Source organism: Nothobranchius furzeri, chromosome 1, assembly GCF_043380555.1.
Source record: "Nothobranchius furzeri strain GRZ-AD chromosome 1, NfurGRZ-RIMD1, whole genome shotgun sequence".
NCBI classification, from domain to species: Eukaryota; Metazoa; Chordata; class Actinopteri; order Cyprinodontiformes; family Nothobranchiidae; genus Nothobranchius; species Nothobranchius furzeri.
In genome coordinates this window covers 27,044,579-27,067,621 of record NC_091741.1, presented here as the reverse complement: position 1 = coordinate 27,067,621, position 23,043 = coordinate 27,044,579, and the positions used below count along the sequence as shown (strand labels likewise).

The window sequence follows — 23,043 nt, the reverse complement described above, 5'->3', positions numbered from 1 at the left end:
GAAACAGGAAGCTGATGAAATGGTAATTAATTAAATATTTGATCCAAAACACACTTGAAAATGACTGAAACACCCTTTAAAGCCCACCTGTAAGCAGGCATGGACATGTTGGGTTAAAATCTTGATTAAAATATACAGGGGAGTCCTGTGGGGGGTACTCCGGGAGTATGGGGCACCAGGCCCTCTGATACGGGCTGTTAGGTCCCTGTATGACCGGTGTCAGAGCTTGGTCTGCATTGCCGGCAGTAAGTCGGCTCGTTCCCAGTGAGAGTTGGACTCCGCCAAGGCTGCCCTTTGTCACCGATTCTGTTCATAACCTTTATGGACAGGATTTCTAGGCGCAGCCAAGGTGTGGAGGGCATCCGTTTTGGTGGCCTGAGGATCAGGTCTCTGCTTTTTGCAGATGATGTGGTCCTGTTGGCTTCATCAGAACGTGATCTTCAGCTTTCGCTGGAGCGGTTTGCAGCCGAGTGTGAAGCAGCTGGGATGAGAATCAGCTCCTCTGAATCTGAGACCATGGCCTTGATTCGGAAAAGGGTAGAATGCCTTCTCCGGGTCAGGGATGAGGTCCTGCATCAAGTGGAGGAGTTTAAGTATCTCGGGGTCTTGTTCACGAGTGAGGGAAAGCTGGAGCGTGAGATCGATAGGTGGATTGGTGCAGCGTCTGCAGTGATGTGGGCGTTGTACCGGTCTGTCGTGGTGAAGAGAGAGCTGAGTCAGAAGGCGACGCTCTCGATTTACCGGTCGATCTACATTCCTACCCTCACCTATGGTCATGAGCTTTGGATAGTGACCGAAAGAACAAGATCGCGGATACAAGCGGCCAAAATGAGTTTTCTCTAAAGAGTGGCTGGGCTCTCCCTTAGAGACAGGGTGAGAAGCTCAGTCATTCGGGAGGGGCTCGGAGTAGACCCGCTGCTCCTCCACATCGAGAGGAGCCAGTTGAGGTGGCTCGGGCATCTGATCAGGATGCCTCCTGGACGCCTCTCGTGAGGATTTCTGGGCACGTCCAACCGGAAGGAGGCCTAAAGGTAGACCCAGGACACGGTGGAGGGACTATGTCTCTCACCTGGCCAGGGAACGCCTTGGGATTCCCCCAGAGGAGCTGGCCCAAGTGGCGGGGGAGAGGGAAGTCTGGGCCTCTTGCCTTAGGCTACTGCCCCCGCGACCCGACTCCGGATAAGCGAATGAAAATGGATGGATGGATGGATTAAAATAAGAATTAATTTTCAGATAAACCAGTTCACATGTAGAAAAAGTACTTGTAAATATTTGAGTTTTTCTTGAAAACTTGATGAAAAACTAAATTACCGAATTTTAATTGTTTTTTGTTTCTTTTGTTTTGGCAGAAAAAAGCCTGCTTTAATGCATTCATGTGCTCCAGGAAGCCATATTGTTTGGCTCTCGCTGACAATACAAAGTACTGGCAATTTCAAAAGGTGAAATGTTTATGTGGGTGGGTGCTAAGCATTCAGAGCTTTAGAGAAGTAAGAGCAGAAACATTCTGCATTGAATATATTACCAAAGTACAGAAATAAGATTACCCAATTTTATCATTAAATTATTACCTTAGAATCTCCTAGAGTTCAAATACCCAAAGAGAGTTATTACATCAGGCTGTTTTTGATGTTATATTACAGAATTCTTCCACCCCCCCCCCCCACCCCTACCCTGAATGTCCACCCATCCACATTTTTGTATCCGCAATCTCATTCTTTAGGTCACCACCCAGAGCTCGTGACCATAGGTGGAGGTTGGAACGTAGATCGACCGGTAAATCAAGAGCTTTGCCTTCCAGCTCAGCTCTGTCTTTACCACGACAGGTCGGTGCATCGCTCCAGTGAGAGCCAGAGACCACGTTCTGATGAAGCCAACAGGACCACATCATCTGCAAAAAGCAGAGACCTGAACCTCAGGCCACCAAAACGGATCCCCTCCACACCTTGGCTGCACCTAGAAATCCTGTCCATAAAGGTTATGAACAGAATCGGTGACAAAGGGCAGCCTTGGCGCACACACACACACACACACACACACACACACACACACACACACACTGCATTAATGAAGCCATGCTGTTGTAAGTCATGTAGAAGAGTTCTGACACGATCCAGCTAACGTAACCACGCGTGTAAAAGAAGAGAAATAACCTCATTTCTGTTTGTACTTCTGCATCAATGTGACCTTCACATTTATGGAAGTCACCTACATCACAATCGCTGAAGCATCGACACACATTAACAGATGCTTTTGCATTTTGTACAGATAAAAACCTGAATAGTCTGTCATTTCTTTGGCACGTATAAGTCAGGATTTTCCCAAAACAAGCAGACAGATAGACGTTTCCATCGTCTTTTGTCCATCTGAGATGAACAAGAACCCAGAGAACCCTGCTGTGCTTCCACATAGCCTTAATGTACACTTCCTTGTTGCATTATGCAGCATTAGGGGTGTAACGTTATGAAGTTCATAATTTTCAGCTCCACACAGCTGCCCCTGAACACAGTAACACCCGTGTAGAAAACGCCAAGGTCGGGTGTTCCTCAGACTGTTTACATTCCAGGAGAAGAGCCAGAAGGAGAAGAAGAACGCTTTTCAATAATCAAAGTACTTAATTTGTGATTAAAGCTAGTCGAAACAGATGTTGATCAATAATAATCAAGTGAATGATCTGTGGAATAAAGATGTCATGATTTATGTGTTTAATGAAAACAGGACTACTGCACAGACAGACTGACCCTCATCTCCATAGAAACGCATGACACATTGTTCCAACCAATCAGAGTTTTCGGCTGCCGTAAGAGAATCTGGCTTGTTGACTTAAAGTGTCCAATCCCGTTTACTGAAACTTAAAACAACTCAGAGATATAAAAACAAGGCAACTCCATTTTAAGAGCAGTTCCATTTTGACTTCAGTTCTGTTCAGTTGGAAGTCCTACGGGGTTCCACCGTCATCAAAAGAGAAGTACAGCCTGGCCAGATGTGCTTTCTTCTTTAACTGAGAACTGTGAAGCTACTGGAGATTTCCATTGTTTACCAACAAGACGACGTCCCTTCAAAATAAGAGCACCACTAGCTGACGCTGCCGATGGTACCGGGGTCGACCCTTCAGACGGACTTTGACGTGCTGTGACCGCTGCTTCAACCAGCTCCAGTACACATCCGAGGTCCTAGGACCTGGCATTTCCTGATCTACCTGGGAGACTCCACAGGGTACGTACACGGCAAAATAGCTGCTCATGTCATCAGCTTCCGAAGCCTCGTGGTCCGTAGTCATAACAACCAGATACGCTCCGTCAGCCTAAAGATCCTGAACAACACACACACACACGCACCAACACAACATCCAAATCCATTTTCATCCATCACAGAGTTAGTCCTGGTAGATTGTTAAGAATTTATAATTAAGAAATTAAAGATTCTTAAACGATCCCAACTCTCTCTCTTTTCTTGTCTCAAAGTCAATACAGAGTGTTTAATTAAACTCCCTGATGATAAAAACAGCCCATCATCTGATTATAACAAGTGATCTACTTACAGTATATTAAAATACAACTCTAGATCGTTACATCACTCTATTTCACTACAGGGGATAGGAGCGTGTGTAATGTTGCACTATGTTTTTTAGTAGTAATGATGTCTCAAGGTACCTCCATGATCACTGTGGCTATACCCATGGAGGCATAATGGTTCCTCGTGCTATGCCTGAGAGCTCAAAGGTCTCGTGTATCCAAGGTTGACCTCTACACTCAGCCGTGCACAAGGACATTTCTCTAGAAATATTACGTGCAGAAGATGGTGAAACCTCTTACATAGCTGAAGAGACCCGTTCTTCCTCACAAAGACTTGGTTTTTACTCTTTCAGCCTGTCTCGTGTTTCTAGGCACACCAGTTTGATAACTCCATGGTGCCAAAAACCACAAATGTTTCCCAACACGCTCTAGTGGTGTTTTAAAAACTCAAATGCACAGTCATCCTCAGTTGTGGGGTAATGCTTCCCCTCCTACACCTTTTGCTGTTAGTCAACTTTATGAGGGCCAGGAATTTCCCTAGCCTGCTATGTTTAACTTTAGCTATTTGAACATTAGTGAAAAACAGAATCTTACGGGTTGTCTATCCGAGATGAGTCTTTCTAAAGTAAGGCTGTTTTAAACCGGACTGATTTCTTTCTGGCTCTAGCATAAAATCACATTTTCTGTGAAAATAGCTCAATGTTGATGGTAAATGGCCTGGATTTGTATAGCGCCATCTTAGGGTTCTAGAACTCACCGAGACACTTCACAACACACTCAGTCATTCACACGTTCACACGCTGGTGGGGATGAGCTACGATGTAGCCACAGCTGCTCTGGGACACACTGACAGAGGTGAGGCCTGCTGAACACTGGCGCCACCGGTCCCTCCCTCCACCAGCAACGCGGGTTAAGTGTCTTGCCCAAAGACACAACAGCCACATTCTCTGGTCCGAGATCGAACCTGGAACCTTCCGATCGCCTAACCTGCTCTATCTGAGCCACTGCTCTTCACGTCTCGGTTAAACTGGTGTTTATTCTAGATTTTTGTCTCTGTGTGTTTAAACATGCTGCAGATTTAGAGCAGCATCTGTTATTAAATATAATCTGTTGAGATAAAATTATAATTTCAGCTTCAAAGTATCAACAGTTAACAGGTTTAAAACAAAGCATTCAACTTATGAAAGTAAAAAACAAACAAACATTCACATCATATCCAGTTATTATTCTAACAACTTGGCCTGCATTGGACAGTTTCAAGGTCAGCACATCTGCTGACCTAAAAAATAGGACGAAGACTTGTCTGATTTTTGTCCTGCATCCTGTTTCACCTGAAGTAAAACTCGTGGGCTCGACACACGGGAGGCGACATCGCCTCTCCTCCATTCATGTGCAACGAGACATGCACGGCAAAACGATCATTATTATCGTTGGCAGCAATTTTCCTGGCCACCCCTTGGGGGCGCCACTGGCTAAACAAAACATGACACACGTGCATGTGAAATGTGCTCGTGCATGTGTTGTGCACAAGCGAGGCTTTTCATTGCTGTCGCTCGGACAAGAACCAATCAGTGGAGGTTCCACTGACTGACCAATGAGCGGGCAGCAAGCTTCTCAGTACATCTCCGGGCAAACATGAAGGAACGGTTCATGCGTGCTGTTTCGGATTTCCCAGAGCTTTACAACATTTCTACAAAAGAACAGAGATGTTCGGAAAAAGGCAGGATTGTGTGTGAGTAATTGTCGGTGAGTTGGTTGTTGGTGTGGTCTCATATTCACCGTCTCTTTTTCTGTTTGTAATGTGGGATTAACCCATTCACATATTTTTCTTTTTTTATATAGTAAGGTCCAAAGTAAGACTTCACTTAACTCTAGCAAAACCTTGTGAGACTTCATTATCTACCGCGTTTTCTACTCTGAACTGCTTTAATAACCTAACATTCCCTCTAATCTGACGGCCAATCAAAACAACGGAATGCTTGCTCTTTGCCCTGGAACACAGCGCGTCGCCGGGTTTTTCTGCTGTCACCTCCCGTGTGTCAGGTTATCAAAGCGATAGGAGGAGTTTCGCTGATCGCAGTCATTTGTCGCCTCCCATGCGTCGAGCCCATAACATTAAAACATCATAGCAGCAGTCAAACATGGTGGTAGTAGCGTTATGGTATGGGACTGCTTTGGATCACTTGTATACATTCTTCTCTGTGCCAGAAAGTTCTGCAGAATGTCTGACCTTTGACCTTAAAACCCACCAATGTGGATGAATTCCAACAGTTCTGTGAAGAGGACTGGGAGAGAACACCTCCGCAGTTATGTGAGAGCCATTATAAGTAATTACAACTGCTTGGCTGCAGTTTTATGGGCTCGACACACGGGAGGCGACATCGCCTCTCCTCCATTCATTTTCAATGAGACATGCGCGGCAAAGCGATAATCGCGGGTCTCCCTCCTACTAAGCGAAACGTGAAAAACGTCCGTGTGAAATTGCGCGCTCGTGCACGTGTCGTGCACAGGCGACCCAGCGACGCGATCCCAGAAAGTTGAAATATTTTCAACTTTTCATCGCTGTCGCTCAGAAGAAGACCAATCAACAGATTTCATTCACTGACCAATGAGCGGACAGGATGCTCCGTACATCTCCGAGCAAACATGGAGGAGAAGTTGATTATTATTATGTTTTATAGTAAAATCAGAGGTAAGATTTCACATAACTCTAGCAGCACCTTGTGAAACATCATATCTACCGCTTTATTAACTCTGAACCGCTTAAATAACCTTAATTCCCTCCAACCTGACACAAAACAACAAAACAACAATGGAAGTTTCAATTTCGCCATGGAACACGTAGACGGCTTTGCCGCTGCCCCGGATCGCCTCCCGTGTGTCAGGTAATAAAAGCGACAGCGATGAATTTCGCTGATCGTGGTCGTTTGTCGCCTCCCGTGTGTCGAGCCCCTTAGACACAAAGAGTGTTACAGCCAGAGAGTTTGACTGTTTTGCATAGATCCATATCTGATTTTTCTTTTCTCTCCAGTGTCATAGCCCCTATGCATATGTTCCTACAGCAGAGAGCTCTGGTTTTGTCCAACACAGTATGAGCCTCATAACAAATACTGTTGAGCCGGGGTAGAACACATATCTATCAGCTGCCTTACCGTATATTTTATTTACTGTCTTAAAGTGGCAGTGTGTGGTATCCTGGCACTAGGGGCCAGTACAGTATCTAGAGTTATCTCTGTAGTTATGCTGCTATAGGCTTAGACTGCTGGAGGATACACTGACCACTTCTCACACTCTACGGCTTTCTTCTACAATCTGCTCTTTAACTGTACTATTTTCTGCTATTTCAGCTGTTAACTTTATTTTCTCTGTAAGTGTTTTTTTCCCCAGAAGAAGCGACAACGACGTTCTGCTGAGCTGTGGTGGCCTCATGGAGGGGGCCATCAACTAGCACACTGCTGCTAACCACTAATACATTCTCCCTCTCCTGATAATAACTTTTTGCTTTCCTTGACGTTGGATGTGCTACTACTAGTTTATCCGTTTAATTATAGATCCACTAGGATAAATACAATAAAGTTTATCTCTCACCAAATAGAATATTTACTAAGAAATCACAATGTAGCCATAGAAACGCTACTGTGTGTGTGTGTGTGTGTGTGTGTGTGTGTGTGTGTGTGTGTGTGCATGCGCGCGCTGTCTTCTCGATCCCCAGTGAGTCGTGGAGGATGGCTGCTTATACTGAGCCAGGATTCTCTGGAGGTTTCTTCCTGTTAAAAGGGAGTTTTCCTCTCCACTGTCACTGCATGCTTGCTTAGTATGAGGATTGCTGTATAGTCAGTGACTTGATGTAACCTGCTGGGTTCCTTATATAGGAAACTTTTTTCTGATTGGCTTGATGACCTGACCTGGATTGGAATGTTTAACATGTGAAGTGCCTTGGGACGACTCTTGTCGTGTTTAGGCGCTTTATAAATAAACTTGAATTGAAGTGAAGTAAAAATACATACATTTCAGGGTGGTTTTACAACACATCGCCGAGACTGTTGCTACTTTAAAACACATTACAGTATATGTTGTTACCTGTGGAGCAGAAAGCGTGTGGCCTCAGCATCACTCCTCAGACTTCCTTCAGTTAAACCCATCGAGAGAACGCAATGCCGATAGCAGTTTTCTGATGCTTTACTTTCCGCAGCTACTCGGGGTCCTGCGTCTGCCGATGATGTCATCATACTATGGCAATACCCTTCAGCCAAAATACGTCGCGTCTCTGTTTTGATTCAGTTCTTTTACAAATGTTTTAGAAAGAGTTTAGCAGTTTTGCTAATACATTTTTCTCTTACTACCTAAATGATTTTGAACGTTGTAACTTCCGTAAGTCGTACGTCCAGCCAATCATCTAGTGTGACGTCATCGACAGGTGCAGGACCCCGGGCTGCAATTAACCATGGCCTCTAATATGGCATCCCCAAAGATGCTAGACCCATGACCTTCGTACTTTAAACCACATTTTAATAGTTAGATGGTCCAAAGCTGTACCATCAACAACTGGACATTGCTTTATTCATTTTCAACAATGTTTCAATGGATATTTGCAGAGATTAAGGGTAAAAACTACAGATTGTCTCTTTAAGGAATAGGAGAGATAAAGTTCAATGTTACCTCCCATTAAACACCTAGCTACTGTGCTTGTTTACCATTTCTGCAGGGATGTTTGTCTCGTCAGGGATTCAGAAGTTTCCATCAATACCAGCTGAGGTCATGGAGGTATGAAAGAACAAACTCAAACGGAGGACAAATGTGACTGATGTGACCGGACCGGTGACTAACACACAGGAACGGTAACATAGCAGGGGAGCTAAGACATGAAATAGCACTTCAGGGAATTCACCTGGCTTCAACACGCATCTTCACACGCACATTCACATCCCTATGTGTGGGCAGACATCTCTCTACAGAGCCAGCAGCTCATCTATAATTCATCCTCTGCTCTAATAGGCCCGGTATTAGTTAGCAGCGAGTTCTGAAGGGTGGCTGATCGAAGCGGTGCAGTGGCTGTCTTTGGCTAAAGAGTTCCTATAGAAGGAGTTGAGAAATGTCGAATGATGAAATAATTACAGATTGTGAGAAAACAACACCATCCACTGCTGTTCGGGTCTCGCTGGCATCCTTCAGACGACACATAAATCTGCAATTTGTTCAAACAAAACATCCCAGAGCCAAATGTGGCTCAAGCTTTCCACAAGTCATTGAAATTCTGCAACAATATTAGCTTACCTGGCTGATATCCATTCGCGCATCGCAGCTTAGCGGCTGCGTCGACATCAGTCCGTTTGAGCCAATCACAGTGGAGAGCAAACCTCTCTCATTAATCTTCTGAATGGTGGTGCCATCAACAAAGTAGACAACACCTCTCTTATCCACTGCAATACCTGAGCGGGCGACAGAGAGAGAGAGAGAGAGAGAGAGAAAGATAGAATGAGCTTTTTGGAAATGATGGCCACAGAGAACGAGTGAAGAAACTGGAAAAAAGGAGTGTGAGAACGGGAATGGAGGTGCGGTAAAGAGGTCTGAGCCAGGAGGAGAAGTAAAGAGGAAAGAGAAGGGGGCTTTGGCGAAGCATCCAACTCAGTTAGACATTCAGCTCAGCAAGCGGCTGTCTTATCAAAAGCACTGCACCACAGAAATGTAATTATATTTCCATTCCGGAGCCCACTAAAGGGATTAGAACAATGCAACGGGAGGAAGAAGTTATTTGTCACATTAGATGTGAGCAGGGTGTCGCAGTGAACTTTTGACATTTGACGCTTGTGCAAATGTGCATTATAAATGGGCATCCGCTCTTCAAACACACACGAGGATGTGTGCAAGTGTGCATATGTTTACCTTTATTTGCACAGCGCACATGGACACAAGCCCAGTAAGTGTATAATGCTATGGGAAGCGTACACTTGAACTCTCCTTGATTCTGCAGAAAATGGAGAGCAAAAGCAGGAGGTAAAGAAGTAAATCCAGGCATTAAAGGTCGGGGCAGGCTATGAATCATCTGTTATGGATGAGAAGTGACCTTCATTTCAGGCTCATCTCCATGCAGAGAATGGCCCTTTGACTTAAATCGTCTGCAGTAATATTCCTCGGCTCAACCCTCACCTCTTACGCTGCCGATTCCCCCTCATTGCTCTCACTTAGCATCTGTGACAATAAGCCTTATTTTAGTATTCCTGCCATCTATCTTCGGTTCAATCATTTCATTTACAAACACATTTTGTTTATGGCTTGTCATTAAGTTGTGTCACATTTATGCATAGATCCCGTCATCTCCAGCAGGCCTCAGAGGACTTTACGGAGACAAAACCTAAAAATCCATCAGTGTAAATAGAGAGCATGCCTGAAACTAAAACTATCAAACGGCTCAGGGAGGCATGATGGGAAGTTAAAACAGATTTGTGTGTTAATCCATTAGCGGTGTCGGCATGCAATTATTTATCTGTTTAGTCTTGTTCCTTAATTAATTACCGGGCGACGGTGGCACAGGAGTTAAGTGCTCGCCCCGTACTCAGAAGGTTGCAGGTTCGAGCCCCGCTCAGTCTGTCGTTGTGTCCTTGGGCAAGACACTTAACCCACGTTGCCTGCTGGTGGTGGTCGGAGGGACCGGTGGCGCCAGTGTTCGGCAGCCTCGCCTCTGTCAGTGCGCCCCAGGGCAGCTGTCGCTACATCGTAGCTCATCCCCACCAGTGTGTGAATGTGTGTGTGAATGGGTGAATGACTGATTGTGTTGTAAAGCGCCTTGGGGGGTTCCAGGACTCTGGAAGGCGCTATATCAAATACAAGCCATTTGCCTTTAATTCGATGTTTTGGCCAAATGAAGGCACTGGGTCTTATTACAGTTGTTCTGAAAGAAAACATGCATGGAAACTTTTAGTCACACATCCAGCTGCTGTTTAATGTGTTTGTTTGTTTTTTTAAACCCTTTTTCTATTAGCCGCTCAGATCGTCTCACCAACTTGCTGGGCTGCATTTCCTGTTGTGGCCACATACATGAACAATTCAGAGTACCGTAATCCATTTTACTGTAATCACAGGAACATAACGCCACTCAGAGGTTGTCCTCTAGCCTTTAGCGTTAACATGCTGTAACTTCTTATCTCTGTGATGGGTGTGGTACTCACCAGGGTACCAAACAGCCCTGTGACTGCTTTGCACCAGACTGAAGACACCTGTGACGCTGATCCAGGACACGCTTTTGTTTAAAAGGAACACATCATGGAAAACTAACCTTTTGCCTCTTTTTGTGCTGCTAGCTGTTCCTGCTGCATCTATAAATGCTCTAACCCTAAAAACAAAATAAAAAAATCCATCCATTTGTTTGGTTTTAGGAATGATGCGTCTGTGGGCATTGGTTGGCACTAAATGCACCATGAATTAATTATTACTGTGTATGTTTCAGCAAAAATGGATATCTTGGTTCTGTTTTATTTGAGTGCATCCCTTTTTTTCTTTCTCTCATTCTGCTGGTGCTGGTGAAGGTTCTCAGTCATCCATGAAATATGGTGAGCCGAGCCAATCTTGTTCAGATCAAAACACTCTATTTTGTGTTTAATTCGATTAATTTACGAAACGGAGAGTTTTGTCACTTCATTTTCCTTCCCCCGGCTTACACATAAAGCTTTTTACAGTGACAGCAGCTCCATAAACAGCAACCAAGCCTGTAATCCAAAGCGTTTGCTTGAAATTACATTCTAATTCCTTCAAGTAAGTGAATGTGTTTAATTGTGTGTTTATTCGTAAGGTTCGTCACCTTGTCTGAATTTGTCTGTGTCACTCGGAGTCAGAGAACTCGTTTCTCTTTCTTCACGTTAGCACGAAGCTAATCGCTAGGCAGTCTGATCAACTGTTAAATAGCTATTTCTGGCAATTACCCGGACTCTTTCCGAGCCTTCGGAACAACCCAGATTGAGATCTGATGAGTGATTGTGCTCAATACCTGACACATCACTGATTGCACGCATTTTGATCCACTTAGCTGGACTAGCATGGCCTGCTATGTCGGTACGCCATAATAGCGGCAGCGTTTGCGCCTGAACACCGCAAAGTATACGCTAAAACCGGCCTAAAACAGCGAGAACCAGTGCACAGGTCCGTTGCAGTCGAAGAGGTTGTCCCATTGGACGCAAACTAACCTATTAAGTCCTGTTTTTGTTCAAATCTAGGCCTTGCCGACGAGCTACACAGCAATCCGTCGTGCTGGAGATAAGCTTCTGAAGCCGAGCGGCATTCTGCCACAGACACGTCTGTGTCTCCGTTAAAATCCCTCTGGGTAAACATTTTGGCTCATAAAACCGCCGTGTTTTAGCCAATAACTAGAACATACAGCTTCAAATAGCTCGCTTCGCTTGTGGATCTGATTAAAGGAAGTGACGCAACCGTGCCTCTCCTCCATTAATCACGCTCTTTGGTTTCTTGAAGATGTTTCGCTTCTCTTCCCAGGAGCTTTGTCAATTCTGACTAAGATATGGGCGAGTCAAGTTACAGCTACAGCTTAAAAGCTTGACTCCCATGTTCCAATCAGAATTGACAAAGCTCCTCGGATGAGAGCCCTGATCTTAATATCGGATATCGGTATCAGCCCAGATATTTCATAACGGTGCATCAACATGCTTTACATGTTTTGAGAACAGCTTTTTCCAGATAAACAATGAGTGAAGTAGATGTAATTTCCTGCATTCTAGTGCATTTTAACAGGTTAATAAATTATCATTAGGCCTATATTGTTGTTTTTGTAAATGAACAGAAGTAAGTCAGCTTTAAAAAGTAAAACAGTTATCAATGAAATAATATCAGTATAAATAAATCACGTGGAATGAGATCTTTGCTATTTTCTTTGAACCCAGTACTGTAATTTCAGAAAGGTTGGAGAATGAACTAAGTTTGCTTTTAATGCAGAAAATACTAAAACATCAAAACATTCTTAAACTTCCAGTAATATTTGGGACATTTATTTTGTTCTTGCTGATAATAACACCAGCGCGGGGCTGTGGCCTGGATTAGGATTAAATGATAGCTAACCAGATAACTACAAACTTCCAATTACCTGTCCTGTGGGGACATTTTGACTTCTATTATCACTTTTTGTCCATTATGTCTCTGGAGGAACAAATATGGAAACCATGAAAAACATATACTTAAAGTACGCCAAAGCTTTCTCTCAATTTTTAAATTTTACATATAAAGTTTAACGAGATCTTGTACAGGGTGGAACATTTTCGTCTTTATTCCTCTTTGATTGTTCTCTCGCTCTGAAGAGCTATCTCGCTCCTGTAAACTCCACCGTGTCCCTAAATAAAAGAGACAGATCCCGACAGCTGCTGTCACCTCCCCTCATCCCAAAAAACAAGGTTCGTCCGACATCACGCTTGGTTTGAGCCCGACTGAACCAGTTTTTTTAAGCAATTCTTAAAACACCAAGATTGAATATGAACACGTTCACATGTCTAGAGGTGTGTCCTCCTCTCCTCTACTGTGTGAGCATCAACATCATCGATCGACTCGACCGTTTACTTGGTTTGAGCTCGGGCTCAGGTTAGAACTCAGCCCTGCAACGCAACAACACAGAATAATATTTCCCTCTCAATCAATTTAGGATGGCGAGTGTAAACCCGGTGTAAACGTGTATTTTTTTTCCAATGTGTGTGTTTGTGTGTGTGTGTGTGTGTGGAGGGGGGGGGGGGGGGGGGGATTGACACATTCGGCTCTGACAAAATGGTTGCAATCAACGCCATCTGAACTTTCACCTAAATATTTTTTTGAAACACTGAACAAATTTTAATAAAATGCCCCAAAAGTTTGTACTGACTGTACATCTACAGCTGATTAATTCCTGGCGTTGAGACCACTCGACAGGGCCTCAACAGCTAAATGTCATTAGTGAACACTAATACAGCTATAACTCAGTTTAACAGATATTAACGGGGCTCTATTGTGCATAATTCACTTGCTGCAGCCCTGTTTTGTGCAGCCCTGTGGGTCTCTACTGCCTCCATCAGCACTCCAAATGTGAAAAAATTCCATCTGTTTTCCGTCAGTGTTTCGTTTTAAGAATTATGTACCTAAAACAAGCTATTTCCAAAAGTCGCAATTTGTGATGTCACAAACAGGTAAACTAGAAAAGAGCCACCTTTCGTGAAAGAGAGTTTTGAGTCCCTCCCAGATACCAGAGTTTCTTCGCTTATAGCAGCTTGAGCTGGGGATGGGTGGGTGTGGCCAGCTCCAGCTTGTTTTCTTAAAGAGGCAGGGCCCTGAATTCACTCATTCTGGATTGTGCTGAAAATGTTAAGAATAAACTGCTTAAATCGCTGCATCTGACAGGGATTAAGTGCAAAAAACCTCATGAACATGTTTTGTATCGAGCAAAGAACTAAAACAACTTCAGAGAAATTCACAATCGGTCTCCTTTGAGCTTAAATGTAGCTGTTTTGTCATTCTCAGTATAGACCTCTGTAAGATCTTCTGATGCCGTTAGACCATTTAAATTAGACTAGCATCAGTTCATAATGTAAGAGGACGTTTTTCTAAGACTTTTGCATGAAAGGATATGGCTGAACAAATGTGTGCGCTCACATGTAGTCAGTGCTGGTGTACAATGCTGATTCATAGAGTTACCAAGATGGAGTGAGCAGGTTTAGCAACTTCTCTGTCCTCCCAAAACCAGCGTGCATGTGCGGGAGTGAGAGTTTCTCATCTGCAAACGCTTTGATTTGTCCGCCGCATATTTGCATATGTGCACAATGTGATTAACTGCCAGGCCTTATCTTTTTGCTGTGCTACTTCATTGCACGCATGAATGCACACCCACTGACAGTCTCGCGGGTTTGTGCATGTGTGTGTGTGTGTGTGTGTGCGTGCACACCTTCACACAGATTCCCACATTCGAATGCAGCGAGCATTCTAGAGGAAGAAAATGATGAAAGTGAACAGTAAAACACACGAGCAGCCAAAGAGTGACACTGTGTGTGTTACTCAGCTTCACTTACACTTGGGCTGTAGCAGTTAGTGAACCCTGCAGGCTTTCCCCAGCTAATATGCTCGACTTTATATACGGCCTCAGCGCCTCTCTGGGGTCAGTTGTGCAGGTGAAGCAGTTCATCCGTCTACATTCACTTGTCAGTCACATACGGTTATTTAGTACAGAAATGCCATTGGCCATAATCAGCCAGAGCTAGCATCATTTAGATGCTGTAATAATACATCAGTCTCTATCATTACCACCCACTAGGCCTGGGGACATGGCACGGCAGATTGAATGACTTGTGTGTGTGTGTGTGTGTGTGTTTTTCTGTGAACATGTATTTGTGAGGGTGTATACGTTTTCAGGACAGAACTGGAGCTTCCAAATGTGTTTTCACAACTATAAACAGACCTTACTTTATGGCTTTGGTTTTGCTTTTGCCAGAACACACGCTCGTTTAGGTGCTTGCTTTCCCACCCGATCAAGGTGTGCCTGTACAGCTCTGGAGCTCCTCTTGTTTTCAACCAAAGCAGCTGCTCATCTCACAGTTTTGCTGTCAAGCTTTGAAAGGTGAAAGTTCTGAAGTAGAGGAACTTGGCTTGACTTCCTGTCATCTTGAGGTTCAGGTGTTGGCAGACGACGCACCACATGCTGCTGTTCCTGCACGCCGATCGTTGTTTCTATTCTTGCTGCTATGAGACACACATCCACTGAATATGTTATAATTAGTCAGTCTCACTTTCTTGTGCTTTTTACCTTTCTTCCACTTTTCCTTACCTCTCTCTTGCTGTCTGCTTAGAAAATCCCTGGTGGCTCTTTCTCTTTAAATATCTGTAATCAACACAACAAGACGCTCAGCGAGAGCCTCCTTCAAGGCATTAATCAGATTGGATTGGATTGCAATGCCATAGGGGGTCATTACGACTGATAGTCTTTTGACAGAGACTCGGTACAAAGACATCTTTTGACTGAGTGGGATCGGCCTGTAATGGCTAATTTCAGCTATTCCTCATCACGCCTCCTTGTTTTATCTCCACCTTTTATCTCCCTCCCAAATCTTTTGGCATGCCTTTCTCTCTGGATCCACTTCCTTCTTCCTGTCTGAGCTGAATGCCAGTTGATGCACTGGATCATACTCTCCTTGACTTGTGTTTTTTTCTTATTTCCCAAGGTCAACGCACCTCATTCTAATTCACTTGTGATGATAAAATCCTGTCCCAAATCCAGCCAAGTGTCCATCTCCCTCTGGAGCTGAGATTTATCTCAATTACCCCCCATCCAGTGTCCAAACATGAACGTCTTGATATGCCAGACTGAAGCAGGAAGGCACTGTAAATCCTTCAATGTCTTCTGGGCATCCTTTGGATATAGAGAAGGGCCGTAAATTCCCTTAATGCAACACGCATCTTTATCCGCAGCAGCAGGAAATCCAGCCCCTGACAAGGAGAATGTGGACTAATCTACCGCCTTTTCAATAATCATTGTGAAATACTCTTAAGCAACACATCAGCTGCTGTAAATCCTCACACAAAGCAGTAATAGTGCATTGTTGTGGTTGTTCAGTGGCGAATAAGTTAGTCTGGCCTCGTATTTATTGCTCTAAATAGATTGGCAGCGATTTACAGCTTTCTTTTACGAACATGTTGAGCCTGAGTATGAATACTGAGGATGACATAAAAGAACAAACAATAGGGAGGGGGTGAAGGGAATTTAAGAGAGAAGTCAACGGAATCGAAGCGGGCGAGGAGAAAGAGTGATGTTCAGGGACGGGGCAGAGGAGAGAAATCAGTATTGAGAGAGAGAGTCCTGTCTGCCTCGTCATGTCCTTGTGCAGGATTTATGAGCTCCGAGATCAAGGACGGGATCAGCGTGGAAGTGGCTGGAGCGATAATGGACGGGGAAGTGAAAGGAACGAAGGAAGAATGCAACAAATGCAATTCAGCTGGGGGAAGGTGCCAAATTTTAGGTTTAAGTAGGCTCAGACGGAGCTGTGGGATGAGATGCTCCTCCTGCAAGGAAGTCAACGGGGTGGCGGCGGTGCAGATTAAAACAGAACCCAGGCATTACCGAAGAGTTGAGGGTCAATGATTTGATTAGAAGCACAAGATTCAGAGAGCACAGCAACAAAACAGGAAACAGAGGACAGAAAGAAAAACAAGGGGAGGCGAAGAGGGCACCGGAGGAAAAAGAGAAGGAGAAGATCAAGTGTGGAATGATGGAGGGCAGGGGGAAGCTAGCAGAGGAGAAGAGAGGTGTTGCATGAGGGGAGGGTGGTGCAGCGTGGGCGCTGTAATCTGTCTGTGTCAGAGGGATGATGAAGGGGCCAGGAGGGAGAGCTTTGCAGTTCACCTGCTGACCTCTGGAGGAAACACGGTGACCCCGGCCCTCCTCCTGCCCACCTCCCGTCCGCCGCGCCACTCCACCGCCACTATTTATGACTCACAGGGCTTCTTCAGGGTTGCCAAGTGTGGACATTTGTGAGTCCGGTGCTTTTCTCTTTGTGCTTGTGTCAGAGAATGAAACTGATGTCATATAAAGAGCATTACGGTGAAGCTGGAAGATGTAACGTGCGTGCCGCCTGGAATAAAGAGTAGGACCTGGCTGCAGACATTAGCTGGCGTGTCACCGGAAGAACTTTCTAGCGAGAACAAGATGGTGGAAAATCGACGAGCGAAAGACCTCGGCCAGAAGTTGGTCTTTTCTGGCGGCCGCTACCTTGTTTTTGTGTTTTTGTTTCAACCATACTCGGCGGGGTTCAAAGAGGAAAGGTAAGGATGAAATTAACTAATTGTTGTAACCGTTCTTAGTTCTTAAATGTAGGCACTATAGCGTTTAAAGCTTTACCAGAGAATTATTACAAAGGCACCGTGTTTCATAGCTAATTGTATCAATATTAACACGCAGTCTTAAAACCAACGCTGGGAGTTCACAAGCTAGCTAACACAAAAGCTACATCAATAAAGCTATCAGCAATTGTAGCTTAGCTTTAACTTAGCTATTTGATTTTTCTGGTCTCCCTGTTTGTTAAAACAGTTAAAGTAATAATATTAACTTTATATATAATTTAGATATGATATAAAGACCACGATTTCTAATACTGACTTGACTGAAACGTTATTAATACCCTTTTTTAATTAAAAAGCGTAGATTTTCAGAGATTTGTAAGTGGTTTCAATCACTATAGTTTTCATACGAGGCTAAAGTTAGCTTCCGATTCGGGAAATGGCTAAAGGGCTAATACACCCAATTTTTCTCTACTCTGACCATTTTTATTCTGCTCTAGCTCAAAACCTACAACACATACACTCTTCAAACCTGTTTTAGATTATTCTGGGCTTGTAGCTGAATGCATAAAACATAGTTTGTGATTTGTGAAACTTCAAAAAAGACAGATTTATGAATTTATTTTTCAGCATCTGGCCCACACTGGAACTGGTCCTGTGCACCCAGAAATAAAATGTATTTTCTGGACAAGCTTAGCTTTTAATATCTCTAAATATTTTTCAGTTATTGTGTGTGGTATTGTTCTGGGTCATTCTACTGTGGTTGCACAAATCAGGTGTCCTGCAACAGGTACAATAACTTTGAAATAGTAGCCGCTTCTCTAATTAATGCCGCCCTCCCTCTGATTCTGTTTCAGAATAATCCTAACCTTATAAAAAATAGATATTTTTGTCGACTGACTGCTTTGATCGGGTTTGGTTTATGTTAATATTACCGGATTTAAGCACATGTAGCTGCAAATCATTCAGGAGTTACAGGCCTTAAATATAGATCTAAAATGAATATCGGACTTCTTCAAGTGACCCTGACAAAACTCCTTACATGTGCTTGTATTCTTCATTTGCTAATAAGATGTATTTTTATTTAAATTACAGGACAATCGAGGCTTTGAAAAATGGAACCCAGGCAGTGATTTCAGATGGTGAAATCAAGGTAATGTTTAATTATAATAAATTAAGACTCTAAAATTGGACATAGGATAATGCAATCCCTTGTTTTCTGTGGTAATGTTGCTAATTTTTAACTCTTGTCTCTACTCTGACGTTGTATAAGGATCTCTGCAGCGGTGGAGTGAAGTCTGGCCGCATGTATCTGTGGCACAATCCAGGTGTCTCGCTTAAATTAAAGCAAAGACTAAAGCCACTGATGTTCCACTTTGCTGGTGCACAGGTAAATGTATACTGACTTACAATAAGCTGCATCACATTTATTTATGTGGATGCGTGGTCAGTGGGTCACCTGGGTCCGTTGTCTAATGCTGAGAGGAATGTTTTGTTCATTTTTATGTTAACGTGTTTTATAGGTTGACGAGCTGACAGAGCGGATTGGTTCATGCTCAGGAATAGATAAACTAATAAAGAAGGGAGAGTTCCAGTTTCTGGATTTGGTGTTTGATGTCCTTGTTCCAGAGGTACAACGCAGGCTTCAGCAGTGATTGGTATAAAAGTTACTTTTCGAAAACATTTGACAGTGTATGAAGTAATCCTTAACAGAGTTTGGTGGCAGGAGAATCTCGTCTCTGCTTTTTGAGGATGATGTGGTCCTCCTAGCTTCACCCAGCTCTGACCTTCAGCTCTTGCTGGGTAGGTTTGCGGCCGAGTGTGAAGCGGCTGGGATGAGGATCAGCACCTCCAAATCTGAGACCATGGTTCTCTACCGGAAAAGGGTGGCTTGCCAACTCCGGGTCGGGGGAGAGGTCCTACCTCAAGTGGAGGAGTTTAAGTATCTCGGGGTCTTGTTCACGAGTGAGGGTAGGAGGGATCGGGAGATCGACAGGCGGATTGGTTCGGCGTCTGCAGTGATGCGGACGCTGAGCCGATCTGTTGTGGTGAAGAGGGAGCTGAGCCAGAAAGCCAGGCTCTCGATTTACCGGTCGATCTACGTCCCAATCCTCACCTATGGTCATGAGCTTTGGGTAATGACCGAAAGAACGAGATCGCGGATACAAGCGGCCGAAATGAGTTTCCTCCGTAGGGTGGCCGGGCTCAGCCTTAGAGATAGGGTGAGGAGCTCGGACATCCGGGAGGGACTCGGAGTAGAACCGCTGCTCCTCCGGATCGAAAGGAGCCAGTTGAGGTGGTTTGGGCATCTGGTCAGGATGCCTCCTGGACGCCTCCCTGGGGAGGTGTTTCGGGCATGTCCTGCCGGCAGGAGGCCCCCGGGTCGACCCAGGACACGTTGGAGAGGTTACATCTCCAATCTGGTCCGGGAACGCCTTGGGGTCCTGCCGGAGGAGCTGGTGGAGGTGGCCGGGGAGAGGACGGTCTGGAGCTCCCTAGTTGGGATGCTGCCCCCGCGACCCGGACCCGGATAAGCGGAGGAAGACGACGACAATAAAGTAATCCTGCACGTTTTTCAGGTAACAATAAAAGTGTTGGAAAAATGGGAGGGGATGAATCGATATGCAGCTGAGAAAGCCATGCTTCAGCAAATTCATTTGTACCCAAAATAAGATGGTTGTGAAATTGTTTCTTTGGTTTTATTGTCTTTCACTCAAAATAAATACCAACTAGCTAAATAGTTATCAGCTGTAGTAGTTAAATTCTGTTGCAATGAGCTGCTGTGATACACAATAGGACAGTGTTATGGATATTTAGTAACTCATTTTTGTTGCTGGTGAGAGAGGAGTGTTGCTGAAATGTTTTTCACTGCTTCTGGGAGTCCTGTACTTTAGCAACTGGTGTAGGTCAAAAGTTCATCTTGGGCTTAACAATAAAACTGAATATTTAGCAAGTACTATTTTGTTTGCACATTTTGAAAAGTCTTAGTTTAATGTGTTCTCATTTTTCCATATATGTTTTTATTCACTTTACAGCCTTTTATTGTTGTGTATATATACATATATACATATACATACATATATATATATATATATATATATATATATATATATATATATATATATATATATACACACACACACATATGTATGTGCTACTGTCATAAAAATTCCCTGTCTGAAGGACAAAGGGATTTAATATTCAGTTTTCATGCAACGTAGGTAACGTTACTTAAGTTTGCCAGTCCAGATCTGAAGAGAAAAAAAATCCGAAATAAAAAGCTTTCCCCGGTAAGTTTTGTTTAAAAAAAACTACTTCCAGTGAAAGTAATGGCTTCTGGTTAAGGTAATGACCCACCGTGTAATTTTTCTCTTAAATATGTACATATCGAAGAGAAAAACTACACGGTATGGTTTTTCTCCACAAATCCAAACTACTTCCGGCAAAGGTAATGACCCGATGTCTTGTTTTTCCGGATACATCATTTCCTGTCACGGCAAATACGCCAGCTGATGTCTGCAGCCAGATGCTTGTGGGAATAAAGAGCAAGGACTCCTATCATATCTTCAAAGTCACAAACCATCCTCCATAGAGGAGAAAGACAGATAAATACTATAAATGACCTAATAGGACCAGACTAAATGGTGTTGTGTTTACTGACCTCCCTCCATAGTTTTTAATCACAGTGACTTTCTGCCATGTGACATTAATTAATTAATAAATTAATTTTAAAACACTGATTCCCTGTGACTAAACTCTAGAAGGGCTGCTAAAAAAAATAAAATGCATCCCTTCACTGGTTATTTTCACCTTTTAGTCAAACCAAATCCTAAAATGAGCAAAATTACCATAAATACCAAAGTAATGTTTGGTATCAAGTTACAAAGGTCTTCTCATGAGCATGTTGAGGGGTTTCGCTTTTATGGCGCAAATTTTCAGCTCAAAATCCATATAAATGGACTGAGTTAAGGTATTTTTTATTAAGATGGTGATTAGATAAGGCAGCCATCTTATTATCTTGAAGTTATTCAATTGTAGACGGACATCTAAGGGTCCACCTCTAGGAGTTTCCATCAGGTCCTTCTGGTGAAAATTATGGGATGTTTTACTAACACAACAAACCAACAAACACACAAGCATGAGTGAAAACATAGTGTAGCTTAAGGTTGGTTTATGCTTGACGCGTCCGCGAGGTTCGCACGGCTCCGCTCGGAAAAGTTGCATCAAATTCAATTCAAAAATTCAAATTAAAAAACACTTTATTAATCCCAGAGGGAAATTGATTGCTGTAGTAGCTCAGAATAATAATAATAATAATCAAGTCATCAAAGAGTTGTTGTATATTACAATGGCTGTTGGCAGGAAGGATCTCCAGTAGCGGTCAGTGTTGCAGCCAAACTGAAGAAGCCTCTGACTGAAGACACTCTTCCGTTGTCGGACAGTCTTGTGAAGAGAATGCTCAGGGTTGTCCATCATTTTCTTGATTCTCTGGAGAATCCTTCTTTGCATTATCTCCTCCAGTGGTTCCACAGTCGTCCCCAGAACAGAACCAGCCTTTGTTATTAGGCTGTTGAGCCTTTTCAGGTCCCTGCTTCTGATGCTGCTACCCCAACAGACGATGGCTGAAGAGATTACACTCTCAACAACAGACTTGTAGAAGATCTGCAGCATCTTGCTACTGACACTGAAGGACCTAAGCGTCCTCAAGAAGTGCAGTCTGCTCTGTCCCTTCTTGTAAACAGCTTCACTGTTCTTTCTCCAGTCCAGTCTGTTGTCCAGGTGAACTCCAAGGTATTTGTATTCCTCAACCACCTCCACTTCTTCTCCCATGATGGAAACAGTGTTTGACTCCACCCTGTTTCTTCTGAAATCTAAAATCATTTTAACAACCACGCCCCTCCACCGCACCAAACTTTCCGCACCTAGGAAATTTTCTAACCACGCGGACGGTCGAATACGGAAAAACATGGCGGACTGGCAAGAACTAGTATGGCAGAGGTTCGTAAATACAGACATTTGTATGATTCAGCTCTCAGAGATCACCGTGATCAACATGTTGTTAATAATTCTTGGAGAGAAATAGCTCGCACTGTCGGAAAAGACGAGGACGCTGTTAAAAATGCTGGAATGCCATGTTGTAAACAACAGTAATGTTTACTTCTACTATGGTGTAGTGTTGGATGCATGCCGTAGAGCTCCATGCTGCCCCCTACAGTTTGGGAGAATATTGGCTCACCTCAAATTGTGAAGCGCGGTCCATCCGCGAGCTGCATCACCAAGCGGAAAGTGAACGCATCAAGCATAAACCAAGCTTTAGTGAGACTGACTCAATCCTGCTGTTATTCACATCTCAGATTCTATTTTGATTTAAAAAGATTGTCAATAATGCTCATTTGTTTTTGAGCAGTTTTGTCCTCTAAACAAGTGTCACAAAGCTAGTTCAATACAAAAAAATTCAGTGTTTCATAAAATTACCATTAGATTAGTTAATTTTGCAAATGATTCAAAACTTTTATGGGGGAGCAATTACAGCCCAAAACTGTTGGTATCCTTAAGAATATATTTATTAGGAAACTGGCCTGAACACTTATTATTTTATATTATTCTTATATTATTATAATGCTTCTATACATGGTTGAAAAAGCCATAGGGGCATGTTAAATTATGACTAGTTCCATAAGATGTAATTGTTCCATGGTCGATACAAAACGTGTTAATGAAGTTCTTTGCACTAAAACCCTCTCAC

At 43.5% G+C, this 23,043-nt stretch overlaps 1 protein-coding gene across 3 annotated transcripts in view; it reads right to left on the bottom strand.

Moving 5' to 3' along the window:
- tenm1 (teneurin transmembrane protein 1) overlaps nt 1–23,043 on the bottom strand; it is a 429,841-nt gene that overhangs the window by 51,776 nt on the left and 355,022 nt on the right. For all 3 annotated transcript variants that reach the window (XM_015963828.3, XM_054738427.2, XM_015963084.3), the window contains one exon: nt 8,787–8,941. In XM_015963828.3, coding sequence (XP_015819314.3) covers nt 8,787–8,941 — 155 coding nt within the window. The remainder of the gene's footprint in view (nt 1–8,786; nt 8,942–23,043) is intronic.